The sequence below is a fragment of the Amphiprion ocellaris genome, chromosome 11, assembly GCF_022539595.1.
Source record: "Amphiprion ocellaris isolate individual 3 ecotype Okinawa chromosome 11, ASM2253959v1, whole genome shotgun sequence".
Classification (NCBI taxonomy): domain Eukaryota; kingdom Metazoa; phylum Chordata; class Actinopteri; family Pomacentridae; genus Amphiprion; species Amphiprion ocellaris.
In genome coordinates, this window is record NC_072776.1 from 26,409,878 (window position 1) to 26,425,823 (window position 15,946).

General features: G+C 37.6%; 1 protein-coding gene across 2 annotated transcripts; it reads right to left on the reverse strand.

Annotated features, from left to right (window-relative positions):
* Positions 1 to 683: 683 nt before the first annotated feature.
* gtpbp8 (GTP binding protein 8 (putative)) lies at positions 684 to 15,326 on the reverse strand. 2 transcript variants are annotated; one of them, XM_023298951.3, is made up of 8 exons: positions 15,226 to 15,326; positions 14,127 to 14,326; positions 13,854 to 14,007; positions 12,000 to 12,098; positions 7,961 to 8,091; positions 4,674 to 4,773; positions 2,612 to 2,730; positions 684 to 1,850 (listed from the first exon to the last, which is right to left on the reverse strand). In XM_023298951.3, the coding sequence occupies exons 2-8, from the start codon at positions 14,294 to 14,296 to the stop codon at positions 1,760 to 1,762; spliced, it is 864 nt and encodes a 287-aa protein (XP_023154719.1). In that variant the 5' UTR covers positions 14,297 to 14,326; positions 15,226 to 15,326; the 3' UTR covers positions 684 to 1,759. The 2 variants fall into 2 exon arrangements, with proteins under 2 accessions (XP_023154719.1, XP_023154713.1); XM_023298945.3 differs by having other exon boundaries at positions 15,212 to 15,326.
* Positions 15,327 to 15,946: the final 620 nt, after the last annotated feature.

Below are 15,946 nucleotides of genomic sequence, written 5' to 3' on the forward strand. Positions count from 1 at the left end.
CTTCATCTCTCCACAGTACTTTATTATCCAAAACCAGTCAGGTTTATCTGCATGTTCTTTCTTCTTCTTCTTCAGACTTTGGACATGGAGTTTTATGTCACAGGTGAAGTTTCTTTCTATTCATTCTCCCACGCAGGACCTGTAAATCAATGTTACATACTGGGACAACGCACCACTCCTTTGTGAACTGCAGCTCCTTTGCTCTCATATGGGGGTTTTACTTTTCCCATCTGCCCTGCATTTTATCTGAACGTTGTCTTGCTCTTCCACATCTCATAATGACTTCCACAGTTCTTGACTGAAATTTCTTAGTGATATTTCTAACAGCAAAAACTACAAGCTGGAAGCACTGTGATATATTTTTATAGCTTTCCCCTGTTTTTCAGATTCTATGTTATTTATTAGAGAAATGTATGGCTGTTAATTATTACCACAGGGTAACAGTATTTTATGCATGGGCTACAAACTTCAACTAAAACCCACAACATTCACAACAATTCATCCAAACCAGCAGCGAACAAAGTGACAGACCTTGCGCATGTTGCAATATATTCATTGTTATTATAATATGCGTTACCTTGAAAAATTGTAGCATAAATCTGTAAGGAAAAAAACATCATTTTTCTTGCACTGGTCAATTTTTCCACATCTTCTATCAGACTGATGGAGTGAAAACAAACAAATACAGATTTAGGTATTCATTTTATTGCATTTTGTCTATTCTGCACAATGCAGAATACTCACATATAAGTAATAAACTGGGCAGGTTGTATGATGTTATTTGCTCAGACCTTTTCCCTAAATTGTGGAGTAAAATAAAAGATGGATGGAAATTCACCAAATGACTTTTTGACTTAGTACTCTAAGCCACATTCTTCACAGTTTTTTACACAAGGGTTTGTTCATATATAATTCACAGCCCAAATATAGAATATTTTATTTCCCAAAACGTAGCAAAGAGTGATTTTTTTTCTGACTGCTGATATTCCAATTTAGTGAGTGATGAAAAGAGATATCCAAAATGTCCTCTTAAAGAAAACATTTCACTCCAATACATGAACAAAACGAAACACAAATTTTGAACGTGACTTTCACAAATGTTAGATTTCTGTTCTGAAAATGAATGCACATTTTCACATTTTTAATGACATAATACAGGCATCTGCATATTTAAACATAACATTTCTTTAAGCTTGTAATGCAAAAAAGAAAAAAAAGAAAAATCTTGATGTAGGTAATCAGCTGTGCAAGTGTCATAATGATACCTGTTAGCCAAAAATGTTTTACCCTTTTCACTTGTAATTGTCCTGAAGTGCACTTTAAACTGTTAATGTGTGGTATCCACTACAATGAATGTTGCTCAAAATAGTATATAGTATTGAAAAAATATCCAGTTGAACATGTTTGTGAGTACTAAAAAAAACTGCACTGAGGTTTTTAATAATCCATGCATGATATGATCATATTTTTATTGTGAGGGAAAGAGGACTATTGGTTTTCCAGCATCCATTGCCTATTAGGCATTTAGTATGCTTCGGGGTATCTGTCTGCAATCTGTATAAAATACTGTAATCTGTAACTACAGTAAAACGATAACCAACCAAACCAACAAAGAAGTGCGTCACATTTTATTAGAAAATATGTCTCTAGGTGTATGGTGCAACAATCCTACAGTGTCTGTTTTTGTAGAAACGTTCAACACAAGGTGATAAAGGACAAACCTTTGTCAAGTCCTATTTCCACACGAGCTGGCCTCTCATCAGCTTTGACAGGTGTCCTTTAATCTGATGCTCCCTGTTACATGGGCAATGAAGCATCTCAGGAAGTAGACCCCCCCAAAATTCAGGGAGCTGTTGCAAAGAAGAGAGAGAAAGAAAGATAAAATCTAACTGGGAAGTACAGGTCAACATTTTTCATCACAACAGATTAATAAATTCATACATTGTCAAAAAAATGAGGAAAATAAAGAACAATGTAGGCAGAATCCAATACATTTTGCCAAAATGCTGTTACAGATAACTGAGGACTGCACTTTGACTTCTCTGTGTGTAAATATTCAGATACTACCTGACTCAGTAAAAAATGTTCCACATTTTATGACACATATTTCTAAAGAGTTGTGTGATTGAGTAATGCCATCCCTGTGGTTGAGTCTAATGTCTAATGAGATTTTGTTATTTTCACTTGATCTACTCAAGTCCAGATCTATAGTACAGAAAATAATGTTTTTGTCAAAAATAAAGACTCAAAGACAGACTTGTTAGAGTAAAGTAACTGGTGCTGTGAAAATTTACCATCTCAACAGGTAGAGGAGACAAATGTGTTATGAATAAAAAGGCATCCTTTTTAATGACAAAAAATCCCATAAAACATTTTGAAAGTATCCATATTAGGTACTGCTACAATGCCACAATTTTTTTTAGGTACTGTGCTGATTATTTATGGCAGCGGACATGACTGAAAATAAACAACAGTGTTTTTAAAAGTTTTTGTACAACAATGGAGCTCTGCAAGAAGGAGTGGATCTAGAGAATAGGACACATTCATTGTTAGATTTTTTGACATTTGCACATCTATGGCTTTTCCCCTTAAGAAAAAGGGAGACTGTCACCTGATCAGAAACGGCTGGGGGAAGCAGTTTGTGGTCTGGGTTTTAACCACATCCTGTAGACTGATTAAGTTTGTCAGCAGCGTTCCATGTCCACATTTGTCAATCTTCGTCACCACCATCTGTACAACAAAGAGTGTGACAGAGTTGTTTTGTATGAGAAAAAATTTTAATAACACAATCTGATCAAATAAAAACAACTAAAGAGATTTTTAATACATCGCAATGTCTTTGCATTTCGATCCTATTCCTTTTTTTCTCAAAATTCTGAATTCTCTGAACTCCAAGCAAGTTCAGAAACAGTGTTTTTTGCTGTCACATTTTAACTCAACGTTAAACTCAACGTTATATTAACTCTTTTTCCCTGCACCTCTATAGAAACAGTACAGCCATGACTGGAAGTACATATAAACCAAAAATCTCTTCTGTGCAGTAGGATACAGTTTTGATGCCATAAATCACACAAAAAAAGAAAAAAATGATGTTGGATTTCTCTGAAACCTGGAAATAGGTATGTACAGTAAACACAGTCTGCAGTTTAGCCAGTAAGTCCCAGAATTTTTATTCACAGTTGCATTGGGGAGCTGCAAATTTTCACCACATCTGGTGCATTTATTTCGGCTGATGTGTAGAATTAAGTTATTGTGATGAAATGTTTTTTGGGGTTTTGTTGGGGTTAAGAAACTAATTTCCTGAGCTGCATTCTGACCGTGGATCAAGCTGCATGAAAAGCAGAAGAGACTCATTCCGACACCTGCTGGCAATATCTGAGTACTACACCACACAACACTACATGTGATTGAATGATTCATCTTTTTCAGATTTCCAGAAATTACAGTGCCCAAATTGTTTTGTCCAAGAGCACTGCTGAACATGAAAAAATTCTAAAACAGATTTAGATTGGTTGAGCAAACTTTTGTTTCTGTTCCAGGATTGAAACTTTGCCGATTTCAGCTCATGGGCCCATTGCCATCTCTTTATTTCAGCAAAGAAAGTTCATCTTTGTCCAAAGCTGCACTGTCACAGTCTTAATGTGTTATAGTGTTTAATAACCTAAGAGCATGAATAATTGATTGCAGAGTGCATAGAGAGTGGGGGTGCTTCATTATAACGTCAGAGCGGTGGCATTTCAGAGGGGACGGCACTTTTTAAATAGCTGAGTGGGAGCGTTCAGCATTAATTCAGTGTGGACATAATGATGAGGATTTGCAAGAAGAATGAGTAGAATGTAAAAAGGAGGTCTAGTAAGCCCCACCCCTTCCAAAAAAAGGAAACTGTGCATATCCAGCAAAAACAGTATGTGTACTACTTTTTCTCAGGCAAAGTTTCATTCAAATGTTGTCCTGCTGTTGTGGACTCTTGGGGGAGATGATGACAGTCCAGCATTGCTTTCAAAGGTTTTACATTGTAGGCTGTACAGTATATTATTTGCATTACGCAAAATGCACTCTGACTGCGTCTGTGTTACCTCACTGGTTAAAAAACAACTAACTATAGTAATTCATATCATTATTAAGTACTTCATTATGCTGCTATACAGAGATGGGCAGTGTCAGAGAAAGTCTTCAGATTCTTTAAGTAGGAAAAACACACTTTAAAGGTCCTGCGTTAAGAATGTGGCTTCAAGTCAAAGTATGTCAATAGATTTAGAAAAAGTATTACATGCACACTGTGTCTCCTGTGACTGTTAATACAATATATCACATCATTATGGTATTATTACATTTACATTAATGTAAAAGCAGGATATTACTGTTGTAGTAACCTGAACCACTTGCAACTCAAAGAATCAAAACTAAGAGTGATTCAGAACCAGAATTAATAAACAGAATTGGAAATCAGAAATAAAAAAATAGAAATGGTAGCTAACCCTCGTCACATGGTGGTTGATCAATAAAACAGAGAAATGTGGGTTTTTTTTCCTGTGAAATAAATAACAGTTTGATCCATATGCTCTGCTTTTGAGGCCGAGATTCTAATTAATCCTTCCCTTGGAGATCTTTGCTTGTTACACCAGCCTGAATTTACTATTAAAACAACAACAAAAACCATGTGACTGTCCTACCACATATGGACACTTTATCTCCTCGCACATCTCCAGGGCGATCAGGTCAGCTTTCTGCAAACCAACACTGCCATCAACCAACAGGAACGTCCTCACCAGACTGAAAGAAAACAAACATGCATTTGCCAAGTTTCTTAGTGTAACTGAGACAGTTCACAGACTGACTCTTCAAGGTCCTGTCAACACTGACTGACAGAGATCCTCAGGTATGGAACATAAGGGCAGTACATTTAAAAGCAAACCAGTAATTATAGCAGTTTCATTCATTTATCATTGATGGTCTTTCTCTCGAGGTTCTTAAACAGATTTGATCAACAAGGCTGGAACACTTATAAAATGCAAATGAACTCGAAATGACCGTAGAAAGTACACAGCATCACCTTGTGGACCAAGTCACAATCCACAGGTAATACAATCTAGGAGGAAACTGTAACATACACGAATCACTTAAGGTGAATTTAATTTGGCTAATGTGGCTCCAAATGTACATACCCAAGGAGAAATACGTGAGAAGAAGTCGCATTTACCAAACAAAATGTCCTGATAGTCTCTGGCATCAGTGCGAAGATTTACTCTCACACACAGCATCGCAAGTGTCAAATAAGTACAGTTCTGAAATTTTACACATTTGAAAACTGAAATGAAATCTATAATCACAATACTTTTTTAAATAAATAAAAACTGATAATGTTATCATTGTTGATGGTACAGCTATTCCTGTTTCTAGAGTCAGAACAGTAAAGTAACTGTCACAATAGCCTGATTGCTCCTTTAACTGCCCCAACAGATCTGTTGACCAGCCAATAAACAGAATCTGACTGAGGGAGTGCTGCAGTGTTCAAAAAATTCTGAATTGCATACACACGCTTTATAGTTTAAATCTATTCAAAAATTAGAACATGTTGATGGTACAGGTAGAACATTCAAATCAATTCAATTTTATTTATATAGCGCCGCAATATAACTATGACCTCTCTGGATACACCACAAAGTGAGATCAAAAGCTTACATGATGTCACAAGACAGCAAGAGCACAAACTATCAGAATCACTTACCTACAAACACAAATACAGCTCATAAACATACACTATATTTCCATACAGCTGCATTATTGTATTTAACAGTTCTTTCTTTTTAGTTATATTTCTGAAAACTGCTGAAATTTGATGAGGCATGAGCTTTGTCCGCATCTCTGTGTAAGATGTAGATGTTTTCTACTTGTATCGGCCAAGAACAAGAACAGTCTCACCAAAAACTGGACAGCTGAAGACGGAGAAATGGGTCTGATGAATCTCCATTTTGCTGAGGCTGCAGTTGGTAGCTCAGAACTAGTAGTCAAAAGCATGAATTCACAGACTTAAAGAGCCCTGGGACAGCAGGCTGCTACTGGTGGTGTAATGGTGTAAGGAACATTTTGGCATTAATCAGGCCCCTTAGTACCTATTAATTATGTAGGGCGTTGTTCCAGAACTCCACAGGCTCTTTTAGATGTTTTGTGGCAATCTCTTATCTGGCCTTCCTGTTTTTGAGGCTCACCAATGGTTGACAGCTTGTGGTGAATCCTCTGTATTCACTTTGGTGAAGTATTCTCTTAATTGTTGACTTTTACCTGCTGGAGAGTGTTTTTGATCTGGCCAACTGTTGTGAAGAAGGGCTTTTTCTTGACCAGGGAAATTATTCTTCTGTCATCCATCACACTTGTTTTCCATTTTCTTCCAGGTCTTTTGGCATTGCTGAGCTCACTAGTGCATCCTTTCTTTTTAAGAATGTACCAACAGTTGATTTGGCCACACCTATTTTTTTCTTTATCTCTATGATGGCTTTATTATTACTCCACCAAGGAACGTGGCAGAGTTATGTGACGGACGATCGGTGCTCGTTTGATCTTCCGTTTGTTAATCTGTCCTTCTGTCCGTGTGCAACATTACTCAAAAACGGAAAACGGATTTGGATGAAACTTTCAGCGAAGGTCAGAAATTACACAAGGACCACCTGATTAGATTTTGGCAGTGATGCTGCTTATAGTCTGATCCACAGATTTATTAAAGATTTCTGCATCATTGCCAGATAGTGGCACTGCGTCACTAACTATAACAACAAGTGAACACTACGTTAGCTGCCTGGTGACGATCACACAATTGTAATCCTACTTCAGATTGACCGCTGCGGACTTATCAGGACTTCTCCATTGGAAAACATATGACTGAGCAGACTTGGCGGAGTACTGCGCTGCCTGAGTGCTTTTCTTGTTTTAATTTTTCAGTCTAATGATGGCTTGCTTCACTGATAGTGACAGCTCTGTGGACATCATATTGAGAGTTGACCTTGCCATAGTCCAAACGCAAATACCACACTTGAAATGAACTCTAGACGGTCCTAAAAAGGTGGAGGACACATCTAAAATGTGTTGTAATTCTTCCACCGTTCACCCGATTAGGATGTAAATACCCTCAAATTAAAGCTAAAAGTCTGTAATTAAAGCACATCTTGATTTTTTCATTTCAAATCCATTGTGGTGGTGTACAGAGCTGAAATGCTGAAAACTGTACCAATGTCTAAGTATTTATGGATCTGACTGTACATCTAACAGCACACTTTTGATATGTGGAGGAACAGGGGATTAACAACATGGATGTGCAGTTATTAAATCTGCAGAAATTATGTAATGAATCATGTCAACATGAAACATAATCTCAGTGCAATGTTTCCAGTGTCCTGTGGAATCCATGACACTGAGGCTATTTGAAGAGCCAGTATTAGTGTGATGCTCCTAATAAAGGGCTTGGTGAATTAATTACCTAAGTAGCCATTTCTACTGGCTATTTGATATTAAAAAAATATTTTTACTGTTGCATTTCTGTCTTTGTGTAAAAAGTGAAGTCCAAGAATTGTATTTTAGAAAGGACGGTGTTCAAAAGTGCAGTCAATAATGTGTTAGCAAGTTGATGTATCGCAAACATTTAGAGTAAATCATGGATACTACTATGGTACAGTCAGACATTCATAAATCTATCTTTCTGACAGAGTGATATTGGCTTCTTGAATGAATTTCATCTCCCAAAGGTATGTAAACATAAGGGGAGTTCTTTCTTGGCCTGTTTCTGCAGCATACATTATGACACATATGGCAACAGATGCAAATTAGCTTCTAGCTAACTCTGGTGTTATTACTGTCAATCGTGCAGTGGCCTTCCAAAATAAATCGTATTACAGCAATGTTAGTGTCAATTATGTGTCCATGAAGGTCATTAATTCTGTCTGTCAGGGCAATATAGTAGATATCTTACTTTTTCCTCGTGTAAAGATAAGGCTCTACCATATCCACAAAGTCCTTAGGTGCATTGTGCCCATAGCCTGGCATGTCCACAATGGTGAATGCTTTGCCCACTCTGAAGAAGTTCATCTTCTTTGTGTGACCCTGAGAAGATTACACAGATAAACTTGAAAAGGTTATCATGGAAAACCACTAAATTAAATGATAAAGAAAGACAAAAAAGATATATTTGGTAGCATGTGTATGAACTTTCTAATTAAATTTCAGTGTAGTTCAATGTTATCATCACTTTATGTTCAATACAGCAGCATATAGATAAGAATATTTTATTATTTTATTCTCAACATTTTTACTTAGTCTCCAAATATTCTAGATATTATGTCCAGTTAAGGTTTTGTTAAAATGAAAATGAACTTAATGACAGTGTGCGGAATGTACATAATCAGTCTGCAACAACAGAATATTTTCCAATTCAATTCAATTTTCAATTCAATTTTCTTTATATAGTACCAATTAGAATACAAATTGTCTCAAGATGCTTTACAGGACCCATAGGCCTGAATCCCCAGAACAAGCCCTAAGGCTAAAGTGGAAAGAAAAAACTCTCCTTTAATGGGAAGAAACCTTGAGCAGAACCCAGCTCACAAGGGGGGACCCGTCTGCTGCTGGCCAGTGTTTTAATTGCTGGAATATCAACATGCTTTTCTTCAAACTCCCCTTTTTGCACAAAGTATAACTTTTCACTGCATCAGTTATACATTACCTGCTTGGAGATGTATATATGCAGTTGTGAACAAAAGGTTACATACACTTGTAAAGACCATGTATATCACGGCAGTCTTGAGTTCCCAGTTATAACTATACCTCTTAATTTTCTATAATGGAATAATTGAAAATCATGTGTCTGTCACAATAAACAATCATGCATTTTGCTTCTTTGAAAACTCAAGGCTGCCAAGATAAACAGGGTCTTTACAAGTGTGATGTTTTCCGCTGTCACTGAAAAAAGATTGGAATGTTCTTTTTTTTCAAAGTAACTGAATACACGATTCATATGCCACTCAAACACCAATATCAGAGTTTCAGCAATACACAACTGAAAATTCAAGTGTCCACTCCACAGTGGTGGAAGTTGCCTATTTAACAGGGACTACCTTCCAAAAAGGTAAGCCCAGAAACTTAATACTTTCAGCAAATGGATATAGGAACAACCTTTTAGTGTCAAATTGGTTATAAAAGACTCTTTACAGCGAACAGGTTTTCTATGGGGTTCTATGAATACATTTTTTAAAAACCTTTTAAGAATTCTTCAATACAAGAGAACAGAATTTATTACGTTTTTACACCTAGACCTGCCAGAGAATAAGTCAGTAGGACCAATCAGGCCAATAGTTATCTATTAACATGCATTGACCTTCCATCCCATTTTTGCCTGTACTTTGCAGCTGTATATAAACGCTATGACCAGACGTACACTGTATTGGAAGTATTGGAACAGTGAGACCAATTATCCAAAGTTGTTTAAATCAATCCAACTGGACTTTCAGAAAGTTCCTTGAAGACGTTTCACCTCTCATCCAAGAGGCTTCTTCAGTTCTGGAGAACTGATGAGAGGTGAAAGGTCTTCAAGGAACTTTCTTAAAGTCCAGTTGGATTGATTTAAACAACTTTGGATAACCATGACCTGGATGAATGAGAAACTACACAGACAGTGAGACCAATTCCTTTATTTTTGCTGTAAACTGAAAACATTTGGGTTTGACATCAAAAGATCACCATTTCAGCTTTTATTTCCAAGTATTTACAGTGGGGCAGAAACGTATTTAGTCAGGCACCGATTGTGCAAGTTCTCCCACTTAAAATGATGACAGAGGTCTGTAATTTTCATCATAGGGACACTTCAACTGTGAGACACAGAATGTGAAAAAAAAATCCAGGAACTCACATTGTAGGATTTTTAAAGAATTTATTTGTAAATTATGGTGGAAAATAAGTATTTGGTCATTAATAAAAGTTCAACTCAATACTTTGTAATATAACCTTTGTTGTCAATTACAGAGATCAAACATTTACTGTAGGTCTTCACCAGGTTTGCACACACTGTAGCTGGTATGTTGATGTTTTGGGGCTGTCACCGGGCAACATGGACTTTCAACTCCCTCCCTTGTTAATGTAGTTGTTAGTGTTTGGGTTTTTTCCTTTGGACTTTGGTGTTGGATTTGATAGTTTTGTTTGGTTTTGCATATTTCATATTTAGCTAGATTTGGGTTTCCCCTCAGCCCTGGTTCCTGTTGTATTGTCTTAGCTCTTGTTTAGTTTAAATAAAGTCCTTCCCAATATTCCTCCTGTCTCCCCATATCTATGTCTGCGCCTGGGTTCTCTGATCCCCCCGTAACAATAATTTACAAATAAATTCTTTAAAAATCCTACAATGTGAGTTCCTAGATTTTTTTTCCACATTCTGTCTCTCACAGTTGAAGTGTACCTATGATGAAAATTACAGACCTCTGTCATCATTTTAAGTGGGAGAACTTGCACAATCAGTGGCTGACTAAATACTTTTTTGCCCCACTGTACATCTGGATCTGATACACAGCTTAGAAGATAGCATTATTTGCAATAGAACACCACCATGTGAGCAAAGTATTGGATAAGAGTGACTTAAAATAGATTAAAGTGAATAAGACTTAATATTTAGTTGCAATAACTGCATCAAGCCTGTGGCCCACTGACATCACCAAACTTTTGCATTCTTCTCCTGTGATTCTTTTCCAGGCTTTCACCACAGCCTCTTTCAGTTGTTTGTTTTGGAGGGTTACTCCCTTCAGTCTCCTCTTTAGCAGGTAAAATGCAGCTCTATAGGGTTGAAGTCTGGAGATCGACTTGGCAAGTCTAAAATATTCCACTTCTTGCCTCTGATGAACCCCTTTGTTGTTTTGGCAGTGTGTTTTGGGTCATTATCTTGCTGCATGATGGAGGATCTCCCAATAAGTTTGATTGCATCTTTCTTTAAATTGGCAGACAAAATGTTTCTGAAACTTCTGAGTTCATTTTGCTGCTGCCACCATGTGTTACATCAGCAATGTAGATTAATGAGCCCATCCCAGAAGAAGCCGTGCAAGCCCAAGCTATGATATTACCTCCACTGTGTTTCACAGATGAGCTTGTATGTTTGGGATCATGAGCAGATCCTTTCTTTCTCCAAACTTTAGCCTTTCCATTACTTTGATAAAGGTTCCTCTTTGTCTCATCAGTCCATAAAACTCTATCCCAGAATTTTTGAGCCTCATCTCTGTACTTCATGGCAAATTCCAGCCTAGCCTTCATATTCTTCTTGCTAATGAGTGGTTTGCATCTTCTAGTGTAGCCTCTGTTCTTTTGTTCATGAAGTCTTCTGTGAACTGTAGATTGTGATACCTTCACTGCTGCCCTCTGGAGGTTATTACTGATGTCACTAAACACTGTTTTAGGGTCTTTCTTTACAACTCTCACAATGTTTCTGCCGTCAGCTGCTGCTGTTTTCGTTGGTCTAACCATTCAACGTCTGTTACTGACTCCACCAGTCGTTTCTTTCTTCTTCGGGACGTTCCAAATGGTTGTACTGACTATGGCCAATGTTTGTGCAATGGCTCTGATTTATTTTCCATCTTCTCTCAGCTTCACAATGGTTGTGAAGATGGTTACACCTCTAACTACGGATGCAGTCTGCACATGCAAAACCCAAATCTGAAATTTAACGTATACACTGAGCGCTATTTATTGTTTGAATACTCAATGTAATAGAACACACCAGGGCAACAAAACACACCTGTCAGTCACATGTTCCAATACTTTTACTCACATGAAAAATGGGCCGGTTCAAACAAAAAGCGCTATCTTCTAAGTTGTGTATCAGATTCAGATGTAAATACCTGGAAATAAAAGTTGAAATGTTGATCTCATCTTTTGATGTCAAACCCAAATGTTTTCAGTTTACAGCAACAATAAAGGAATCGACCTCACTGTTCCAACACTTTGGGAGCTGAGTGTATAAGTCAGTTCAGACTACTCACTGGAGTTTTGGAGACTTTGACTTCGACCTCAGGAGTCAGGGAAAACAGTGCTTTGATGAGAGACGACTTGCCCACATTGCTTCTGCCGATGAAACACACCTGGGAAGACATATTAGCACAGAGATATCATCAACAGATACCTACAGGAAGCTTATATATTCTATAGTATTTAGCAGTGTTGAATTTGATGTTTCTGTTTTAATAATTAATTGAATCTCTTAGCTTTAATTTACTTATATATATTACTATACAATCCAATACTATAATTTACTGACTTAATTTTGCCCTGATATGTTTTTTCTTGTGGTATTTTGAAGTTTTACTCATTCACTGATTCATTCAACAATTTAACTAAACCACCTGCTCTGGCTGCCATCATTTGCTTTTGCAGTACCAATGACCGCCAAGTCCCACAGGACACAGCTCAGGCTCATCCATCTCTCCGACACAAGACAGATGGATGGAGGCTCTTGCTGCCAGTGAGCTGCAAATACATCACTCTCTGACAGAGGCAGAGTGGTAACCAACTTGGCATGCCAAAGAGATCTCGTTGTCCTGTCAACACAATGTTCCATTCTAAGCCCTCTGGTGGACACTACCGTCCATAAGGTTATAAATCTGCTCATTTATTATCAAATGTCAACTCCTGCTTAATTATGTATGAGGCTGCAGGAGGGTAAAGACACATTACTCTACTTTTTTCACATCGTCGGTCTGTTCTGAGTCGAGGAGGGACACTGTGAGCAACTTCATACTCAAAGCTATGGAGCTCAGTCACTCACACTATCTTTGGTTTCTTTTACAGTTCTCTGTTAATTGGTAGCTAATAATGAGGCCAGTTCAAACAATAAAACGACTACACTAACTGCCTTGGGATCAGTTTAATTATTCTGTACTGGTTAAACACTTTAAGCCTTATAAAACTAGGGCCAAAAGAACAGACTGCGTACTGACTGATTTAATAAGGTGGGCTACTAATCTGATTAAATGGATTATATTGCCATCATACAAAGGTACAATAAAACTTTGTATGGCATCTCTCCTGTTAGAGCTGAGCCACTTCAGCTGGAAGGGGCGTCGTCTTACTGTAGAGTCAAACGGTTTTATCCTTGTCATTCTGACAGCAGTGCTTTCTGCTAACACGTGACCAAACAACAAAAAGTAACTTAAAAAAACCTCTCCATTCACAAGTATGATCACTTCCACTTCCCCGACCTATGTGTCATGGCAACTTGCACACAGTGCAGAGAAGCGGTACTTCGAAATGTATTTCTCCCATTGTTTAGCCAAATACAAAGTGCTTCCACTACACAAAGCTATTTGTGGTACACTACAGCAGTTTTGTCATGCCTGCCAAAGAATCATTTTGTTTGTAGCAATTGTTTTTTGTCTGTCATAGAAACAGAGGGCTTATATAGGACAGCTAAGCAAACCATGTCCTTATCAACTACATACTCAGAGTCAAACCTACAAACCTACTGCTGAAATTTAATAGAAATTCATAAATACTCAATTTTCACCTGGGAGTGGTCAGGAAATTCTACCTGTTAACCAACACACTGCATTGTTACCATCATCCCAATATTGTTCATTGATGATATATTTTCCTGCACAAGTCATCATCAATTATATCTTTGTGTTGTCTAGTGGCTGTTTATACACGATACTTTTCACATTGAAAAGGTAACAAAAGGTGCATACAATTAGTGCACGATGCTTTGTAACCTTCATCTGAATTTTTTAAACAAGACATAGGAAACTAAAATCCTTCTGTGTGGCAGGTTGCTCAACACAGTCTCATAAAAACATATTGGTAGCAATGAAAGCAAAACTCGGCTAAGGCTGCCCACTAACCTCTGGTTGTTTGAGTGCAGGTGCATGGTCCATCCTCTCTGCAGAAATGTAGTAATCTATCTTGTGAGAAGGTGAAGAGCAGAAGAGCTTCTCTGCTTCCAACATGTCCTCCAAACTAGGATGAAAGAGCTGGAACTGTGATTTGTCCACAGACCTGAAATATTGGTGCAATTTGATTAAAGGATCGAGCTAAGCATATGAAAGATCTAATGTTTCTTTGTCGGTAGTGATAAACTTGTCACACATGACAGATCTTGGCACAAACCACAGTACCTGTCCAGATAACCCTGTAGCTTGCTAAAGGGGTAGAGTAAGCTTTGCATCTTCTTTTGGGGAAGCGCTGTGGCCTTCTGGAGTGAGGCAAGCTTATGGATGCTCTGTCTGGTAACAGCACAAACTCGAGTCCCAGGCTGAAGCCAGAGGCACAGCTGGACACACAACATCCTCCTCTGTGGATTTCAGATTGCCTTCAACTGAGAGAAGGACACACAGTATGATAATTCAGCAGGTTTCAGAATGCACCTCACCTAAACAACGCAGCAGCTTTAATTTGAGCCACTGCTCTGCTCAAAGTGTATTAGAGCAGAGTTACATGTTTTCTGGGTTGTTTGACAAGCCACAATACATTTTAACTAAGAAGTACTTGCTACATGTTTAAATAGAAATGTGAATTACTTATTAGTGGGGACAGTCATGACATAACTTTGCGACCTGAACCTCTGGCTCACTTTTCCATACAAGTGGCAACAGCAGTCTGACTAGGTTGATCCCAGTATAATTTCTGTATCCCTTTCAATACAGCAGGAATCTGAACAGCACACAGTCACATAAAGGGATGGACATCCACAAGCAACATACACTGAGTTGTGTGAAGTGATTAAGGAGAAACTTTGGCCACATTTCAGCTAAACAAAGATCACAAAGATCACATTAGAGCTGAATTATATGTTTTAATGGTTGTTTTACAACCCATGAAAATTCATAGATCAGCTAAATAATTCAACAGAAATAGAATCACTTCTTAGTGAATCCAAGTATGATATGACTTTATGGTCTAGTATTTCTGCTATGAACACGCGGGCATAACAAGTGTAAACAGTAATGTCAAATGCATTGAAGGATTACACCTGACCAGCATGTCGCTAGTTGTTTCGGAAAACGTTTACAAACGTGTATTGGAACGTGTTCAGAAAATTATGACTAAATTAATTTGGTAGTAACCTCATTTGTCGGTACACAAATGACTTTTACAGAGGTGGGCATGTAAAGCTAACGAGCAGAATATTAGCATGACAGGTACAAAACGCTTCACACTGACAGCATTACATTTACAAATGTGTCTTTCCTTCATGACTTACCTGAAGTCCCTTACCTTCATGTCCTAATATTAACACTGTCCGTTATTCCCTGCTGTCATGACTGCAATTTTACAAACAGTTCTCCGTCCCCCATGTTGTGCAGCGCTCAAATGAGTCGGACTGAAACAACGCAAGTTTGCTGAAGGTCCCGCATTCACCTCTTCCGTTTGTTTATGTTTTTTGTACAATTTATTATTATTAAGCGTTGTTATGTAATTTAAACGGTTACCACGATAGCTTAAAAATAAGTTTTTATTTGTTTGTTTGTTGCTTTAACCTGGACACTACAGAAATAAGAAGGTAGAGAAACTGACTTTGCTGTAATGTTATTGCAATGTATGGTACTGTCATTCTGTTGTTAATAGGTCTACACTGTGATTCCACATTCACAGACTCCCCCTTTGGCTTGTAAATTAAAAGTGAAACAAACTAAGAAATAGAAAAAGAAGTAGGAGTCAGCAGTGCGTGTTGCATATCCCTCCCTAAAATACTTACTATTAAGTTTTTTTTTTTTTAGCAACTTAACAAAAAAGACACAAAGCAATACAGATTTTTTTTTAAACAGTTCCATATTACAAAGGTAATTCCCTGTAACTGAAGTAAGAGACAATGAACTCTGAGGAGGATTAAACAAGGGTGATGTGATTACAACTCTATTCCTGTGCTATTCCAACATTACATAGGTTATTGAAACATAATTTATGAGCATTATTCCTCTCTTAGATTCAGTCACAT